The sequence below is a fragment of the Triticum dicoccoides genome, chromosome 2B (assembly GCF_002162155.2).
Source record: "Triticum dicoccoides isolate Atlit2015 ecotype Zavitan chromosome 2B, WEW_v2.0, whole genome shotgun sequence".
Classification (NCBI taxonomy): Eukaryota; Viridiplantae; Streptophyta; class Magnoliopsida; order Poales; family Poaceae; genus Triticum; species Triticum dicoccoides.
The window spans coordinates 771417492-771434120 of record NC_041383.1 but is presented as its reverse complement, the minus strand read 5'-3'; the positions used below and the strand labels follow the sequence as shown (position 1 = coordinate 771434120).

Below are 16629 nucleotides of genomic sequence, written 5' to 3'. Positions count from 1 at the left end.
CTGTCTTCCCTTTGTAAGCCCACGGTCCATCCTCCATCACGCGTTCCCAATCTCCCAGACAGCCGAATTGCATTGTGTACAAGTTCTCCTCGAGCGGCTTGATCTTAACTTCTTTTGCTAGGTCCCACGCCACCCTCATGTTCCTGTAGAACCAGAATTGGATGTAGCTTTTCTCTGTATGAACCCTAGCAATGATCATCCATCGGGTAGCCTCTGCTGGCATCTCATCTTCTTCCACAACCATGTCCTCAAGTTCATCTTCTTTCAGCCCTAGCTCTTCCATCATCGCTTCTAGATCAGAGCCGGACGCACCGGTTCCCGATCCCGAAGAAGTTTCATCCATCATGCTCTTGCCCAAGAAAGTTGTCCGCGGGCGTGGGGTTCCCAAGCTGTCCTCCCGTCCTCGCCGTGAAAACAGCCAAGAGAGAGGAGGGAAGGGGAGGCTGGTGCTCTACGGTTGCGAGAGGCGAAGGATCGCCCCCGTGACCGAGAGGAGAGATAGCCCTCGCAAGATCTCCACGTCGATCGCCAAGGTGCCGCCGGGAGGAGCCGAAACCCTAACGAGAGGGGATTTTACAAGCAAGAGCTCTTGTTGTAGGGTATAACAATTGCTTATCAAGGGTTTTTTTAGCGGGCTATAAATGGGCCCGAATCTTGTACCTGCGGAGCTGGATGGGTGCCAGCTATGGGCCTGAGAGCACGCGGAAGTAGACAAGCGGCTGGCTGGCTGCTAGCCTCCTGTTGTGGATCAAACATTCTCGTTCAGGATTTTTTTTTCTCCAAAAAAAATAGCATTCTCATTCAGAGGGAAAATCAGGACGCGCCGACGGAACGTTATCTGCTCGCACTGGACACCCATCGTCGTCATCTTCCGACTCCCTCCGGCTCGCCTCGCCAGGAACCTCGTTAGCTATCATGCAGCAGCAGCAGCACATGGTGGCGGCGCTCCCGCTGCCCGGGCCGTCGCTCCGACGAGCTTTCCTTTGCAATCCAGGTTAATTAGCTGACCCCCCGCTCTGCATAGGCTTAAATTCGCCCTGCAAGTACGTACGCGTGACTGACTCCGTGCACCACCGCGCACTGCAGCGAGGGCGGGAGCGGCGGCGTCGCGGACGGCAGTGAGGAGGAGATGCCAGGAAGAGAAGCAGCAGCAGCAGCAGAGCGGTGATGGCGGCGAGAAGAAGAAGAAGCAAGAGAAGGAGAAGAGGACGTTCCTGAGCCTGGAGGAGGCCGGGCTGGTGGAGATGTCCGGGCTCAGCACCCACGAGCGCTTCCTCTGCCGGCTCACCGTGAGTTGTTTGCACCTTGCAGCCATGTTTTACTTGGATTTTATTAGGAACACGGTTAACATGTGTTCATATGAATGATGATTCTTGGGAGGGATTCGTCAGATCTCGTCGCTGAACCTGCTGCGGGTGATCTCGGAGCAGGAGGGGGTGGCGATCGAGGAGCTGAACGCCGGGCGGGTGTGCGACTGGTTCCTCAAGGACAAGCTCAAGCGGGAGCAGAACCTCGACACCGCCGTCCTGCAGTGGGACGACCCACCGCCCATCTAAATTCCAACCGGCTCATTCTCATCTTATCTTAGTACTACTACTAATTTGTCAGAGCTTGTTGCTAGCTCAACCCATCTGTCAGTTCATCAACACGTTACAACACCAGGGCAAGACAAACACAAACACAGTTGTTTGCGAGTTTCCAGCTGTGCCATGCTCAAATCTGTAGTCAATGCTCTGCTTTTGTTAGAGAGAGATGAATGTTACTCCCTCCATATTATGGGGCGGAGGGAGTACGGTATAGTCAATGTTACTGCATATTTTAGTTCACATTTGGTAAACATCAAGCAACCCGAGAGAGAAGGTAATGTCGTGTGGAGCTCTAAAGCCGAGGTGACCCCGTTAAGGCCTCGTCAAGCCCTAACCGAAGAGGCAAGGGTTGGCGGTGTCGGGGTTGGCTGCAGCATCGTCAGCGGCGGAGAGGCAAGGGTTTGACAATGTGAGTCTTGTGTGGTATGGGGTTCGGCGGAGGCAAAGAAGACATATGGGTTAAAGGGATGGCCGGGAGCGACGATAGAATGGCGGAGGTGATGACTTGGATTTTGGATCGCCGACCGCAGGTGGCCGGTGGTATGGGAGGGGGTTGAGGAAGAAGGCATGTCGGTGTGGGTGAAGGGCGTTTCAATCAAACAACTAGGGCAAAATCAACTAAAACCAAAAAATAATAAAAATCAAACAATTAATTTGTGGGTGTTTCTATTGTTGTAGTGAGAAATCAATGTCACAATTCTTTTTTTTTGCGGGGGAATGTCACAATTCAATCCAATAAAGTATGGATGAGTCATATACATCACAAGTAGTCATGGGTTTATTTTCCTATGCCATCCATCTCGTAAACTAAAGCCAGGTGTATACGGTCAAAAAAAAAACTAAAGCCAGGTGTATGCGCCCAACAAATGTTTGCTTTCGACCTCAATACATTTCGTCGAACACCTTGTGCGCGCGCGCTTACGTTGCCACGCCTCCCCGATGCGGCGGTTCTGCAGCCTCCCGCGCGGGCGCCGGCCGTTGGCCCCCCACGGCGCCGGCCGCCAGCCTCTCCCGCCACCGGAGTGGATCGAGCCGTACACGGATCTCGCTGCCCCGAGCCCGTACACGGCCGCCTCGGCGGCCCCGCCCACCCCGTCGCCGTGGCTGCCTCGCGTGGTCTCCCTGGTCCTCCGCGCGCCCCCGGCCACGCTCGCCGCCGACCTGCGCGCCTTCTGCCGCACCTTCCTCCTGCGCCTCTCCCCGGCCTTCGTCGCCGCCGCGCTGCGCTCCCCGCAGCTCCTCCCGCACCCGCTCCCGTCGCTCCGCTTCTTCCGCGCCCTGCCCGGCGGCACCGACGACCTCGCCGCCCACCCGCACCACCTCCTCGGCTGCTACGTCTCGCTGCTGCACTCCTTCGCGCACGCCCGGGAGGCCACCCCGGACGCCGCCGGCCACGCGCGGAGGCTCGTCACCGAGCTGCGCGCCCGCGGGGACGGGGACGGCCTGCTGGGGCACCTCACGCCGCCGTCGGCCGCGTCGCTCGTCCGCAGCCTCGCGGCCCTCGGCCTCGCCGACGAGCTGTTGTGGGCGTGGAACGGCATGCGGCTCGCCGGCGTCGAGCCGTCCAGGGTCACCTACAACTGCCTCCTCGATGGCCTCGTCAACGCGGGCCTCCTTGACACCGCCGTCAACGTGTTCGACGCAATGTCCACGGAAGACCCAGTTCGCCCTGACGTGGTCTCCTACAACATTCTCATCAAGGGGTACTGCCGCGCCGGGAGGGTTCAGGATGCTATGGCTCGGCTCGATCACATGAGGGAACAGGCGGAGCTCTCTGACAAGATAACGTACCTCACGCTGATGCAGTGCCATTACAGCGAGGGCACGTTTTCACAGTCCGTAGCATTGTTCCAAGAGATGGAAGAGAGGGGAATGGGGAAGGACATTCCGCAGCATGCGTATGTGCTGGTGATTGGCGCTCTCTGCAAGGATGGGAAACCGTTTGAGGGAATGGCTGTGTTCGAGAGAATGCTCAAGCGTGGTTGCCCAGCCAAAGCAGCCATGTACACTTCGCTCATTGATTCGATGGGCAAATTCGGGAGGGAGACCGAGGCAATGTCACTCTTTGAGAGGATGAAGAGTAGTGGGCTTGAGCTCGATGCCGTCACATATGGAGTGATTGTTAACTGCTTGTGCCGGTTTGGGACGCTGGATGAGGCCATTTCATGTTTCAGGAGTTGTGAGGAGAAAGGTATTGCAGTGAACCCTATCTTCTATACAAGCCTGATTGATGGCTTTGGGAAAGCTGGAATGGTTGACCAAGCAGAGGAGCTCTTCGAGGAGATGAAAGTTAAAGGTTTTGTGCCGGACTCATATTGCTACAACGTGCTGATTGATGGGTTAGCTAAAGCAGGAAGGACGGACGATGCTTGTGCCTTGTACAAGAGAATGGAAGATGATGGCTGTGATCAGACCGTTTACACGTATACCATACTGATCGATGGTTTGTTCAAGGAGCACAAGAATGAGGAGGCGCTGAAGTTGTGGGATGCGATGATAGACAAGGGGATCACTCCCACAGCTGCAGCTTTCAGGGCCCTTGCCAACGGGCTATGTCTTTCTGGCAAATACAGCCGAGCATGCAGGATATTGGATGAACTGGCTCCAATGTGTGTATTCCTGAGACGGCACACGAGGACATGATCAATGCTCTGTGCAGGGCCGGCAGATTCAAGCAGGCCTGCAAATTGGCCGATGGCATCGTAGGAAAGGGCCGTGAGATACCTGGCAGGGTTCGAACAATGATGATCAACGCACTCAGGAAAGCAGGGAATACTGATCTAGCTGTCAAGCTGGTGCATAGTAAGATAGGCATTGGGTATGAAAGATCTGGCAGCATCAAGAGAAGAGTAAAGTTTCAGACGCTGTTTGCCTGAGCCACCGACGTTTGTTCTCAGTGGTGCGAAGACATGAAGGGGTGCCAAAGATTTACTGGAAGTGAGAAGACATGTCGTAGGCTACACCGAGGTATCGCATCGTGCTCTAGACCATGTTCTGAAAAGGCTCCACACCAACAGGAGGAATTTTGACACTGTTCTGGAGCCAAAAAAACTTAAAGCTCTTCCAGTTTTGAGCAATCAAAGGGAAACAAAATTGCTTGGCACATGAGTCTCGCAGACGAGAGATCTTGTGTGCTACTAGATTCCAGGAAAATGTGGGCCGTCCATTGTTGTTCAAGGGATAGGATCAAAACATAAGTCCCAGAGTACTAAATCAAGCGGTCAGGGTGTTGTTGCCGAAAAAAGGTGCAATTGTAGAGGCTGCAACTTATCTGGCTAAACTTGATGCAAAACAGCTGTCACTTGATGTTTCAACGATTTTGTTAATTGTGTCTCTCTTCTCAGGGAAAGGGAAATTAAGGGAGCACATAAAATTGCTTCCGGTAAAATACCAGCGTTCTGAGAACTTCGGCTGACAATTGATACAGTATACTTGAAACTTCGTACTGAAAAACAAGGTGGTATTCACTCATAGCTGACACAACAATATTGCCCCCACCCGTCTTTATTGAAAATGCAGATAATTCATCCCTTCTGTTGTTGCTGCTGTTTGATGATGCCACGTTCAAAATTAAAATAACAAGCCTAAGGCCTGGGGGTCATATGAGTTTCAGAAGGCGTAACTCTGATCTACAAAGTTTGGATGTGTTACACATCACATATTCAGGCCTATTCAGAGTATCCAAGTTTGTGGCTAAGTACTTGACGTTTATGCATTTATGCAACAAGAACGCGTGACCAAGGAGTGCGACACAAACCAGATATAAATAGTTTGTTTAATAACTATTGAGATGGTTGATGCACTGCATCCTCTCTCTGTCGATGATAGTTACTGTGATGTTGACTCTTAAAACTTCAACTAACCTATGATCTCTGTCTCTCTCTTCATAATGTTACAGGAAACTAGGATTGCTCTTAGTTAAATGCTTGCATTTTGAAAATTTAGCAACCATTGCAAGAAAAAACAATGAAATCCTGGTTACTTTCGGTAACGACTCTTTCAACAGTAGCTCTAATTTTGTAGAAGTGTAATTGTGTTGTATTCATGGGCTGCGGACTGGTAACAGAATTGAACTGTGTTCTCATCTAAAATATCTAGTTGCCTGCGCTAGTGCACTAAAGTTGGTAATCTGATTTTACTTCAGGGCTATTAAGCACGTTTTGTGCTTCTCCCAGGAACTGCCGACTGTAAAATTACATTGCAGATACCTCGATCTCTCCGGTAAGAAATATTTACCTTAATTCATTGTCTATGCTTTTTTTTTTCTGCTCCAGCTAGAGCTATCACCGGGAAGATGAACAGAGCGTGAAGGATCAGTGCTGGGATTCTCATCCCAGAAACATTTGCCATGGTGCAATAGCAGAGAACAATCTCGCATCTTCAACAAAAGCTATGCCAATATGTTCATCTATTCATGCAGAGTAATACAAGATGTTAATATGTTTCTCTCCTATTTCAGTTTACAAGATGCCAACATCCCAAGGCTCGCCGACGTCCGCCGCGGTTGATCCAGCAGGCGCCGGCCGCTCCTCTGGTGGCTGCCACGCGGTGCCGACGTGGGCGACTCGGCTTCTAATTAACACCGTGGGCAACAGAGGCAGCATGCTGGGCGCGTAGTCCGGCTACGCGGCGCCACTGGAAGGAAGCGGCGGTGCGTGAGTGTGATACGCCGGCGCCCACGACCTCGCGCCGGACTGCAGCACCAGGGCGGCGGAGACGGCCTGGTGGGCGTGTAATCCGGAGAAGAAGCGTGCGGAGGAGGAGACGACCAAGTGTAGTAAGGTGATGCAGCAGCGTGCTCTGACGGCGTGTACTCTGGGCCTGGGGACGCGGGTCGCGGCGAAGGCGTCTTCGCCGGGGAAGCGAACCGAGCAGCAGGGTCCGACCAAGCGTAATCCGGCGACGGTGGAGGGCACGAGGGAGTGTAGTCTGGCGATGGCGGAGGGCCCGAGGCAGCGTAATCCGGCGACGGCGGAGGAGCCGAGGGAGTGCAGTCCTTGGAGCTCGCGAGCGGCGGAGGGCCCGACGGTGTGTCATCATCCGGCGACGGGGGAGGGGCCGGCGGAGTGTAATCCGGCGACGGCGGAGGGGCCGGCGGCGTGTAGTCCTGAGATGCGTGCTCCTCGCAGTCCACGCCGAAGCCCGGGAAGAAGGGCCCTCCTCCCAGCATGATGCCGCACTGGGACGGCGGCGGCGAGCAGAACCGGGACGCGAGCGCCATCGCCGGCGGCCGTCGGGAACCTGGGCGCGCGCGTAGGTACGTACGTACGCACGATGTGTCGGGGCGTGGAAGTGGGGAGAGGCGGAGGAGGAAAATCGTTGAGGGCGATGTGGCGGGGTCTGTAATCGTTGATTGCGCTCACGCGCTCCGAGTTCGTCCGGAGCTTCCATGGCGGCAACGAATGAGACAAGCAACCGACGCTTCCATGCATTGCATTCCCTAGCGCATCCGTTTGTGCTGGTGGGTCGTCGCTTTTATTTGTCGAGCAGCTCAAGAGAAGCATAGTGTTCTTGCTAAATCAACGCGCACCTAGCTGTACGCGCTTGTGAACTTTTGGCGCCGGCTCATGCGACAAGCTCGTACATCCGGCGTTTGTCCACGGGCAGTAAAAAACACATCGCTCACGCTCTAAGACAATCTTTTTAAGGCCGCTGCTACCAATCCACCGGCTGATAAGCGCCTTGCCAGCCACCCGATTGACTTGATCATAACCGTTAGATGGAGGCGCCAAGTCATTCATTTCCTTTGACGCCTCACAGCCGCGCGCGCGTTCGCGTTCTTCTCTCTTTTTGAGGGGCGCGTTCGCATTCTTGCAGCGTTGTGCTCACGACAGCGTCGCAGCGGCTGCATTGAGATGTGACGACTTTCAGCCACGCGCGTCCACAGCTTGCAGTGGCATGGTAGCAAAAGTGGGGTATTCTAGCAAGTGCATAGCAGCAGCATGCAACTTTGAAGGCCAAATGGCATCCACCATTGCAGCAACACGAGCTGCTGTGAAGAGAAGTGCCAGAGTGGCTGGTGTGTACGGGGGCTGAAGCAATCTAGGCCGAGACGACGATACTGCAACGGTGGTCTGACTACCGCGCGTGCGTCAGTTGATGGCGGACTATGGAACATCGACCCGGCTGCTTCGACGGTGGGGCGATGCAACAAGGCATGTTGGGACGACATGCTTCGATGGCGTGGCAGTGTGCTTCGAACAATCGTTCTGTGCGTCGACTGCCACGGCGATGCTTCGACGGCAGGTTGGCTGGTTCGATGGCACTGCGACTGGGACACCCACCTGACTGCTTTGATGTTGCTGCGACGGCGTGTTGTGACAGCTTGCTGAGATGGCAACCCAGCTGCTTCGAAGATACCATGACAACGTGCTTCGATGGTCACAGTGATGCTACGACGACGTGCTTCGGACTGTGGTGGCGATTTTCCGACATCGTGCTTCGATCACCAGAACCATGCTGCGACGGTGTGCTTGACTGCCACGGCGGTGCTGTGACGGCGGCATGGCTGCTTTGATGGCGTGCTTCGGTGACCGCAACCATGCGGCGCCGGTGTGCTTGACTGTCACGGCGGTGCTGTGATGGCGGCATGGCTGCTTCGACGACGGCGTGCTTCGATGACCGCAACCATGCGGCGACGATGGCCAAGCTGCTCCCGTGATGCTGCGATGCATGCTTCGATGGCGGCCAGGCTGTGATGGCATGCTTCGACGGCGGCGGCGTCAACGACGCCACTCCAAGCATTGCTGGGTGTTAATGCATGTGTGCTACTACGGGTAAATTAGCTTGCAGCGGCTACGCCTGACCGGTGCTATGGAAAAGAAATGGAGCAACGAATGTGTGCAGAAGTGTGCTAGCTGCTAGCCAAATTCATGTGTAGCTACGAAGCAAACAGCATTGCGTGTGAAGTTGGCGTGGAAAAGGAATCGTTAAAGAAACAGAATAGTCACGCGGAGTCCGGGACCATTCAGCTTCAGGGCGTGGGTAGCGCAATTACAGATCTCGATTGGAGGACACCGAGCCGCTCTGCGCCACACGATCATATGGGATCGGATGGCCCCGACCGCGGCTTACGGAGCCAAGAAATCATCCGAGTGATTTCAAGCGTTTTCCTTTTTTTTTAAACACAATGCAACAGCTCTGTCGACTTAAATAAAGAAAAAATATTGCACGCTTAATTACAAAAAATCACAAAAGCCGATACAAACATGCCTAAACCTACTCGAGCAAAGACTCCTCCACATGGCCACACCCGCTCTCACCACAAGGCGAAAGCCCACCAAAAAACAGACACAATAGGGCCACACCTCAAGATGGCAACTGGCCTCGAAACCCGCGTCCCCGTGGGTTTTTACCCTATTAGGGGACGTGGATGGGCATCTTTTTATCCTCGGGGGGCTGTTGTTGGGCACATTATACAATCCGACACGTTTCGTGGATTTACACCCGTTTCGATAATCCCCGAACCCGGAACCGGTTAATACCTGCGAAATTACATTTTTTGCTGCAATGTTTATCATATTATCATAAAGTTTATCATTATCTTGCTGCAATGTTTCGTAAGATGTTTATTACTACTTATTTGATTCTCATATATGTTGACAATGAACAAGGACAAAGCTTTTGGAGTTGTCTTCAAGACATTCAAGACGGAATGCAGGCGAAGTACAAGTACTTGCAAATTTCATATACCAATCTGCATATTTTTTTTCATGTTTAACTTTAGCTTGAGCGGATTTTGATCTTCCCTAGGACCTGTGTCGGTGGGGAATGACACCTATGGGATCACAAGAATCCCTACTACGGTTGGGGGGCGCTGGGTCGTGAGGAGAGCGGGATCAGCAGTCAGTACGAGCACGCGGGTCGTTTACCCAGGTTCGGGCCGCAAGGATGCGTAATACCCTAGTCCTGCTTTGATGTGTGTATTTGTGTTCTTGGAGTTCTTGAGCTAGTTACAATGAGCGTAACTTGTCCCAAGGTCTGAATCCTTCTCCTGGATGCCTTGGGCCTTCTTTTATAGGCAAGGGATCGCCACAGTGGCACACAGGAGGTGGCATCGGGGTACTGTGGTTAAGCTTATCGCTAGCTATTACGGGACAAGACGCATTTAATGCGCCTCTGACGTGTCCCATTCACTTTATTGCCGCTTCGCCCTGCCTTGGCACGCGCCTGGGCCAGTGAGGCGGTCAGCGCCATGTAGGCTGGCAGGCTGCTGAGGTGGCGCGGTGGTAGGGCCTTCACGAAGATTTGCATGCCACCACGTAGGCATGTGCTGAGTTGGCCGAGAAGCCTCATGCCGACACGCAGGCGCCTGCCCAGCTGGTGGGCTGGCAGCTGCACGGGAGTGGTGGTAGAAGCTTGGCAGGTGCGTGTTGGGGAACGTAGTAATTTCAAAAAAAAAATCCTACGCACACGCAAGATCATGGTGATGGCATAGCAATGAGAGGGGAGAGTGTTGTCCACGTACCCTCGTAGACCATAAGCGGAAGCGTTAGCACAACGCGGTTGATGTAGTCGTACGTCTTCACGATCCGTCCGATCCAAGCACCGAACGTACGGCACCTCCGAGTTCAGCACACGTTCAGCTCGATGACGATCTCCGGCCTCCGATCCAGCAAAGCTCCGGAGATGAGTTCCGTCAGCACGACGGCGTGGTGACGATGATGATGTTCTACCGGCGCAGGGCTTCGCCTAAACTCCGCGATGATATGACCGAGGTGGAATATGGTGGAGGGGGGCACCGCACACGGCTAAGGAACGATCCGTAGATCAACTTGTGTTGTTGTGCCTAGAGGTGCCCCCTGCCTCCGTATATAAAGGAGGGAGGGGGGAGGTGCGGCCGGCTAGGAGGGGCGCGCCAGGAGGAGTCCTCCTCCCACCGGGAGTAGGACTCCCCCCTTCCTTGTTGGAGTAGGAGAGAAGGAAAGAGGGGGAGAGGGGGAAGGAAAAGGGGGCTGCACCCCTTGTCCAATTCGGACCAGAGGGGGGCTGCGCACCACCTTCCTTTCGGCCTCTCTCCTCTATTCCCGTATGGCCCAATAAGGCCCATATACTCCCCGGCGAATTCCCGTAACTCTCCGGTATTCCGAAAAATACCCGAATCACTCGGAACCTTTCCGAAGTCCGAATATAGTCGTCCAATATATCGATCTTTACGTCTCGACCATTTCGAGACTCCTCGTCATGTCCCCGATCTCATACGGGACTCCGAACTCCTTCGGTACATCAAAACTCATAAACTCATAATATAACTGTCATCGAAACCTTAAGCGTGCGGACCCTACGGGTTCGAGAACTATGTAGACATGATCTAGAACTATTCTCGGTCAATAACCAATAGCGGAACCTGGATGCCCATATTGGCTCCTACATATTCTACGAAGATCTTTATCGGTCAAACCGCATAACAACATACGTTGTTCCCTTTGTCATCGGTATGTTACTTGCCCGAGATTTGATCGTCGGTATCCAATACCTAGTTCAATCTTGTTACCAGCAAGTCTCTTTACTCGTTACGTAATGCATCATCCCGTAACCAACTCATTGGTCACATTGCTTGCAAGGCTTATAGTGATGTGCATTACCGAGAGGGCCCAGAGATACCTCTCCGACAATCGGAGTGACAAAACCTAATCTCGAAATATGCCAACTCAACATGTACCTTCGGAGACACCTGTAGTACTCCTTTATGATCACCCAGTTACGTTGTGACGTTTGGTAGTACCCAAAGTGTTCCTCCGGTAAACGGGAGTTGTATAATCTCATAGTTACAGGAACATGTATAAGTCATGAAGAAAGCAATAGCAACATACTAAATGATCAAGTGCTAGGCTAACAGAATGGGTCATGTCAATCACATTATTCTCCTAATGATGTGATCCCATTAATCAAATGACAACACATGTCTATGGTTAGGAAACATAACCATCTTTGATTAATGAGCTAGTCAAGTAGAGGCATACTAGTGACTATATGTTTGTCTATGTATTCACACATGTATCATGTTTCCGGTTAATACAATTCTAGCATGAATAATAAACATTTATCATGAAATAAGGAAATAAATAATAACTTTATTATTGCCTCTAGGGCATATTTCCTTCAGTGCGGGCCTGGCTGTGGCCTCGCGGACGTCCTCAGCAAGGGCCTTGCCGGGGCCCCGACAAGGGCCTTGCCGTGGTGTTGTGGTCGTCGCCGGCAAGGATCCTGCCGGGGGTCTTGTGGGTTTCCTCGGCAAGGATCTCGCGAAGGTTCGTCGTCTTCTAATCCTCTTCTGATTTGGACTGTTTCTTGTCTTCACAAAGATCTGCATGACATCATGGAGGCGCCTCCCGAGCCCAGGTCCCAACGTGGTCGGCCGTGTTGGAAAAACTGGGGCTCAAGGGTGGCGCGCCCGCTGGCGTCGGGTAAGCTGCCCCAACAAGGTCCTTGCCGGGGCCGCGGGGGTCGCCCCGGCAAGGGTCTTGTCGGGGGAGTCCACCTCGCCCTCTTGCTTTTTGCGTCTCCGTCTTGGCGTTGCTTTGGTCATCTTGCGGCTCTGATTCTCTAACTCTGCCCTGCTTGAGTTTTGGCCGCAAGTGCGGCTCTGACTGCCTGTGCACAAGTAAGGGGTACAAAGGAGCGCCCCCACTTTTTTACACCGATAGGAGCCCCCGGGCCTGGGCCATACATAAGCGCAACGTGTTGTTGGGCCAGGCCCAAGAACGGTGCGCACGCAGGCAGGGCCACTTTTACCGCGGTAACTTTCCGTTCGCTTCGCTTCTCAACGACCTACGTTGAATGCATGACGTGGGGGTCGCATGCACGGGTGATCGAAGCATGCTTGCGTCATCCTACGGTGAATAGTAAAAGAGGCGGCTCGCGTGTCCTTTCGAGACCGTAGGGCCACTGCTCATTTACTGTCCTTACCTGGGAATCGTCGCTCCACGCGTCCCATTACGCCCGTCTCTCGAGCCACATACGCCGCATGCATGACGCAGGGCGAATGACAGGTGTGCAGAATACGGGAAGACGTGCGCGCGCGGGTCGATTCTCACGCGCCTTCAATTGGGCGGGGAGGGTGGTCGACGGCCTCGCCCGCTGTCACCTTAATGAGCTGGATTGGCTGGAAGGGGCGGCCGAGCCCTGACCCCATCTCTTTATAAGGAGGGGAGTGGGAGGGACGGCGCCTCTCAGTCTTTTGCCATCCGCCTCTCCCCATCCCTGCTCCTTCCTCCCTTCTGTCATGGCGAGAGGGCGCGCTGATGCTTCATTGGTGGCGGTGAGGGTCTCTGCTAGAAAACATGTCGCTCCTCCCCAAGAGCTCGTGGCGACGGAGCCAGCCGTTAGAGGAAGGGGGAGGGGGCGAGATCGAGGCTGCTGCGGTGCTCGGGGAAGAGGAGGACGGGGCGCCGCGTCAGCCTCGCCTCCGCCAGCGGTCCCTCCCTCGGTGGAGGGCCACGTCGGGGAAAACCCCTACGAGTTCTTCATCAGGCTGCACCGGCTGGCGCGCCGTTGCCTTCGTATCCCGACCCCATTTGCTTGGGAGATGGAGCTGGACCCGCCGCAGGCGCTGGGGTTGCACATGAGGGGTTGTGGGAACAGCGGCACGTGGGCCAACGTCGACTTCTCAGCCCCTCACGTCATGTACCTTCGCCGTGGATGGAAGACCTTCGCTCGCATCCACAGCCTGACGGAGGGGCTTATTCTCTATTTCAAATTAATGGAGAATGGCCTCCTCCCCATCAAGGTCTTTGGACACTTAGGGACTCTCCTAAGGTGCTGCATGGAGAGCTCCTCTGATGACGAAGACTCTTCCTCGAGCGGGAGTGACGAGGAAAACAGTGACGACGACGACGAGGGTAGCGGGCGGTAGGATGACGGGTCCAACTAGGCGTCGGGCGTGCCGTTCCTGGGCGACACCGGCGACCCCATCATCCGTGTCGCCAGCTCCTTAAACTTCTTGGGGTCGCCTCCTTGGGCGGCTGGCGTGGGAAGGCCGGAGAAGGCGAAGAAGGCGGGTGGTAGGCCGTCAAGTCGGAGTACGATGGCACCGACGCCTTCGTAGCGTATTGATGGACCGCTACCTCATCTTCCAGCTCTTCCTTCGGCACCACCACCACCAGCCCTGTCCTAGGCGGCTGCCGACATGTTCTCTTGGTGTCTTCTGCTGCTTGTACCTCGCCTAGGCGCTCCTTCTGCCCTTTTGCCTTCTTGTTTCATTTCCTGAGGAGAGGGACAAGAAAGGGATTACGGGCACCTTATCTTTTTTCAGTTTGTAAGCCTACGGGCCTTAGTTAGGTTTAAAACTTGTAACCTCCCTGTTTATGTTTACATTCCGTACGAACTGTACCTGTATGGAACGTATTAATGAGAAGAAGGTGCTTGTCGGGTCTTGCGTGCGTGAGCAAAGCCCATACCAAGGAACATATCCTTGTTGTTTTCAACATAAACACCGTTGCCGGGCAGCAGGCCTTGCCGCTCCCCTACTTTGTTCGACCATACCCACACCTTCGGCGGAGGCAGGGGCGAAGTAGGGGTGTGCCCGACGCTTGCTTCCTTGCCACCGTGGCTACAACCAAATCCTGAACCGAGCAGAATTTCTCGGGCGGCAGGAATGAAGGGAGCACGGCAGCCTTTGAACAAAACAAGGTTCCGCACGTTCCAAGCTTCATACGGAAATGCATAACAGGGGATGGGAAAACTAATCTAGATCTGCAGCCCCCGGCAACCCTAGCTTGCCATGGGTGGACCTTCGTGTCTTCAGCCCCCGGTAAGCTTGGCTTGCCGGGTCTGGAGCGCTGGCTTGTTCTCTTCCTTCCACTCGGCTTGGCGGAAACATTTATGTACCCTACGAACCAAAGATGATGGATAGGAACAAAGAGACGCAAACTCGAGCTCTATGCTAGGGGTTAGTCACCACTAAGCACTATCAACCCTAACCGAGGGAGAGACTCAATCTAGCATGCATGCCATAACTTAGGGCGCCAGCGCTTCGTTGATTTATGCTCAGGGTCTGCGCCTGGCTTTGTACAGAGGGTTACATGCCTTGCCGGCAAGGCTTGTACAAAAGGTGGCTTGCCGAGGGGCCCGGCAGCTGTGCCTTATGGGTAAAACTTGCGAAGATGCTCGATGTTCCAGGAGTTGCTCACTGGAATGGCATCTTCGGTCTCCAGGCGGACTGCGCCAGGCCTGGTGACTCGTGTTACCCGATAAGGGCCTTCCCACTTTGGCATCAACTTGTTGGAATTCTTGGCTGACTGAACGCGCCGAAGAACAAGGTCGCCTTCCTCAAAGCTTCGGGATGAACCTTGCGGCTATGGTAGCGGCGCAAGGCTTGCTGGTAGCATGCTGCTCTCACAGCCGCCCGAAGACGATCTTCCTCGAGGAGCGTCGTGTCATCTTGCCGCAATCGCTCTTGCTCAAACTCGTCATAAGCGAGCACCCGAGGTGACCCGTATATGAGTTCCATGGGGAGAACTGCTTCTACCCCGTAAACCAGGGCAAAGGGTGTCTGGTCGGTGACTTGATTTGGCATCGTTCTGATCGGCCAAAGAACCACCGACAATTCATCAATCCTGCGCCTTCCGCTCTTGTGCAGCCTGTCCAAGGTCTTCGTCCTCAGGCCACGTAGTACCTCAGCATTTGCCCTCTCTGCTTGGCCATTGCTCCGTGGGTGTGCCACAGAGGCAAAACAGACCTTGCTGCCGAGGTCTTCAATATATTGCATGAAGGTGTGGCTTGTGAACTGTGTGCCGTTGTCAGTGATGATCCTGTTTGGCACACCAAAGCGGCAAACTAGCCCCTTGAAGAATTTGACAGCTGACTGTGCGGTCACCTTCCTCACTGCTTCCACCTCCGGCTGCTTTGTGAACTTGTCGATTGCAACGTACAAGTACTCAAAGCCCCCGACGGCGCGGGGAAAAGGGCCAGTATGTCGAGCCCCTAGACCGAGAATGGCCAGGAGAGAGGGATTGTCTGCAAGGCTTGAGCTGGCTGATGAAGCTTCTTCGAATGGAACTGGCATGCTTAACACACTACAAAAAAGACACATCCATGACATTTTGGGCCGAACGATTTTTTTTTCTGTCATACTTATGACACTTCTATGACGATAATTGTGACAAAACCCGGTATCATCATAGATGTGGTGGGCTCCTACTTCTATGGAAAAAAATCATGACAGAAAATGGGCTTTTCGTCCTGGGCAGGTTGGAGACGCAACTGCATGACATTCTTTGGGCCATCCATGACGGCAAAAAACCGCGGTAGAAGCGAGGGCGAGGAAATTTTTGGCGAGTTCGCGGTTACGTTGGGAGGTCGGGGGCCGAGCGATGCGCGTTTCTCTCGTACACGTACACGCGTGTGTGCGAGGCGTTGGCTCTAAGTGAACCCGAGCGAGGCATTGGGCTCTAACTGAACCCGAGCGATTGCACTGCAGGCTATGCGTTACTGAACCCGAGCGATCGATCGATGGCTGTTAACTGAACCCGGATGAGCGATTCCTTCGCTACTGCTACTAACTGAAGCCGATCGATGCTACCTCTGGATGAACAGTGAGCGTTGTAGGGGGGGGGGTTGGATGAACAGTGAGCGGTAGGGGTGGATGAACAGGACCCCGTGGCGTTGCCTCTGGATGAACATGACTCCGATTGATCGAGCCGGTTGGGGCTGGATGAACAGGACCGCGTGGACGAATGGATGAACAGGACGACCCCATGGAGGGCTGGATGAACAGTAGCTCGTGGAGGGGTGGATGAACAGTAGCCCATGGAGGGGTGGATGAACAGTAGCCTGTGGAGGGGTGGTTGAACAGTAGCCGATGGAGTAGCGCGCGGTGGAGGCTGGATGAACATGAGCCCGTGTGTAAGAACATGCGGTGCCCCATGTTTGGTTTTGGCAATTGATGACAATCTCTATGGACTAATGGGTGCCTTGAGTTATATTTGAAGGGTTTGTCCATAGGCTTTTCTTGGAGTCCATTTGTTGGTTTCAAGGAGAGTTTGTGATGACCAAGTTGCTATTAAGGAATTATCCAAAGATTGGTCTTATGAGTGTTGAGCTT

At 54.0% G+C, this 16629-nt stretch overlaps 1 protein-coding gene and 1 pseudogene across 1 annotated transcript; both read left to right on the top strand.

Moving 5' to 3' along the window:
- Nucleotides 1-829: 829 nt before the first annotated feature.
- Nucleotides 830-1799, top strand: LOC119366185. The gene is made up of 3 exons (XM_037631879.1): nt 830-994; nt 1087-1289; nt 1392-1799. The coding sequence occupies exons 1-3, from the start codon at nt 916-918 to the stop codon at nt 1554-1556; spliced, it is 447 nt and encodes a 148-aa protein (XP_037487776.1). The 5' UTR covers nt 830-915; the 3' UTR covers nt 1557-1799.
- A 726-nt stretch (nt 1800-2525) lies between these two features.
- On the top strand, nt 2526-5569 carry LOC119366184 (annotated as a pseudogene).
- Nucleotides 5570-16629: the final 11060 nt, after the last annotated feature.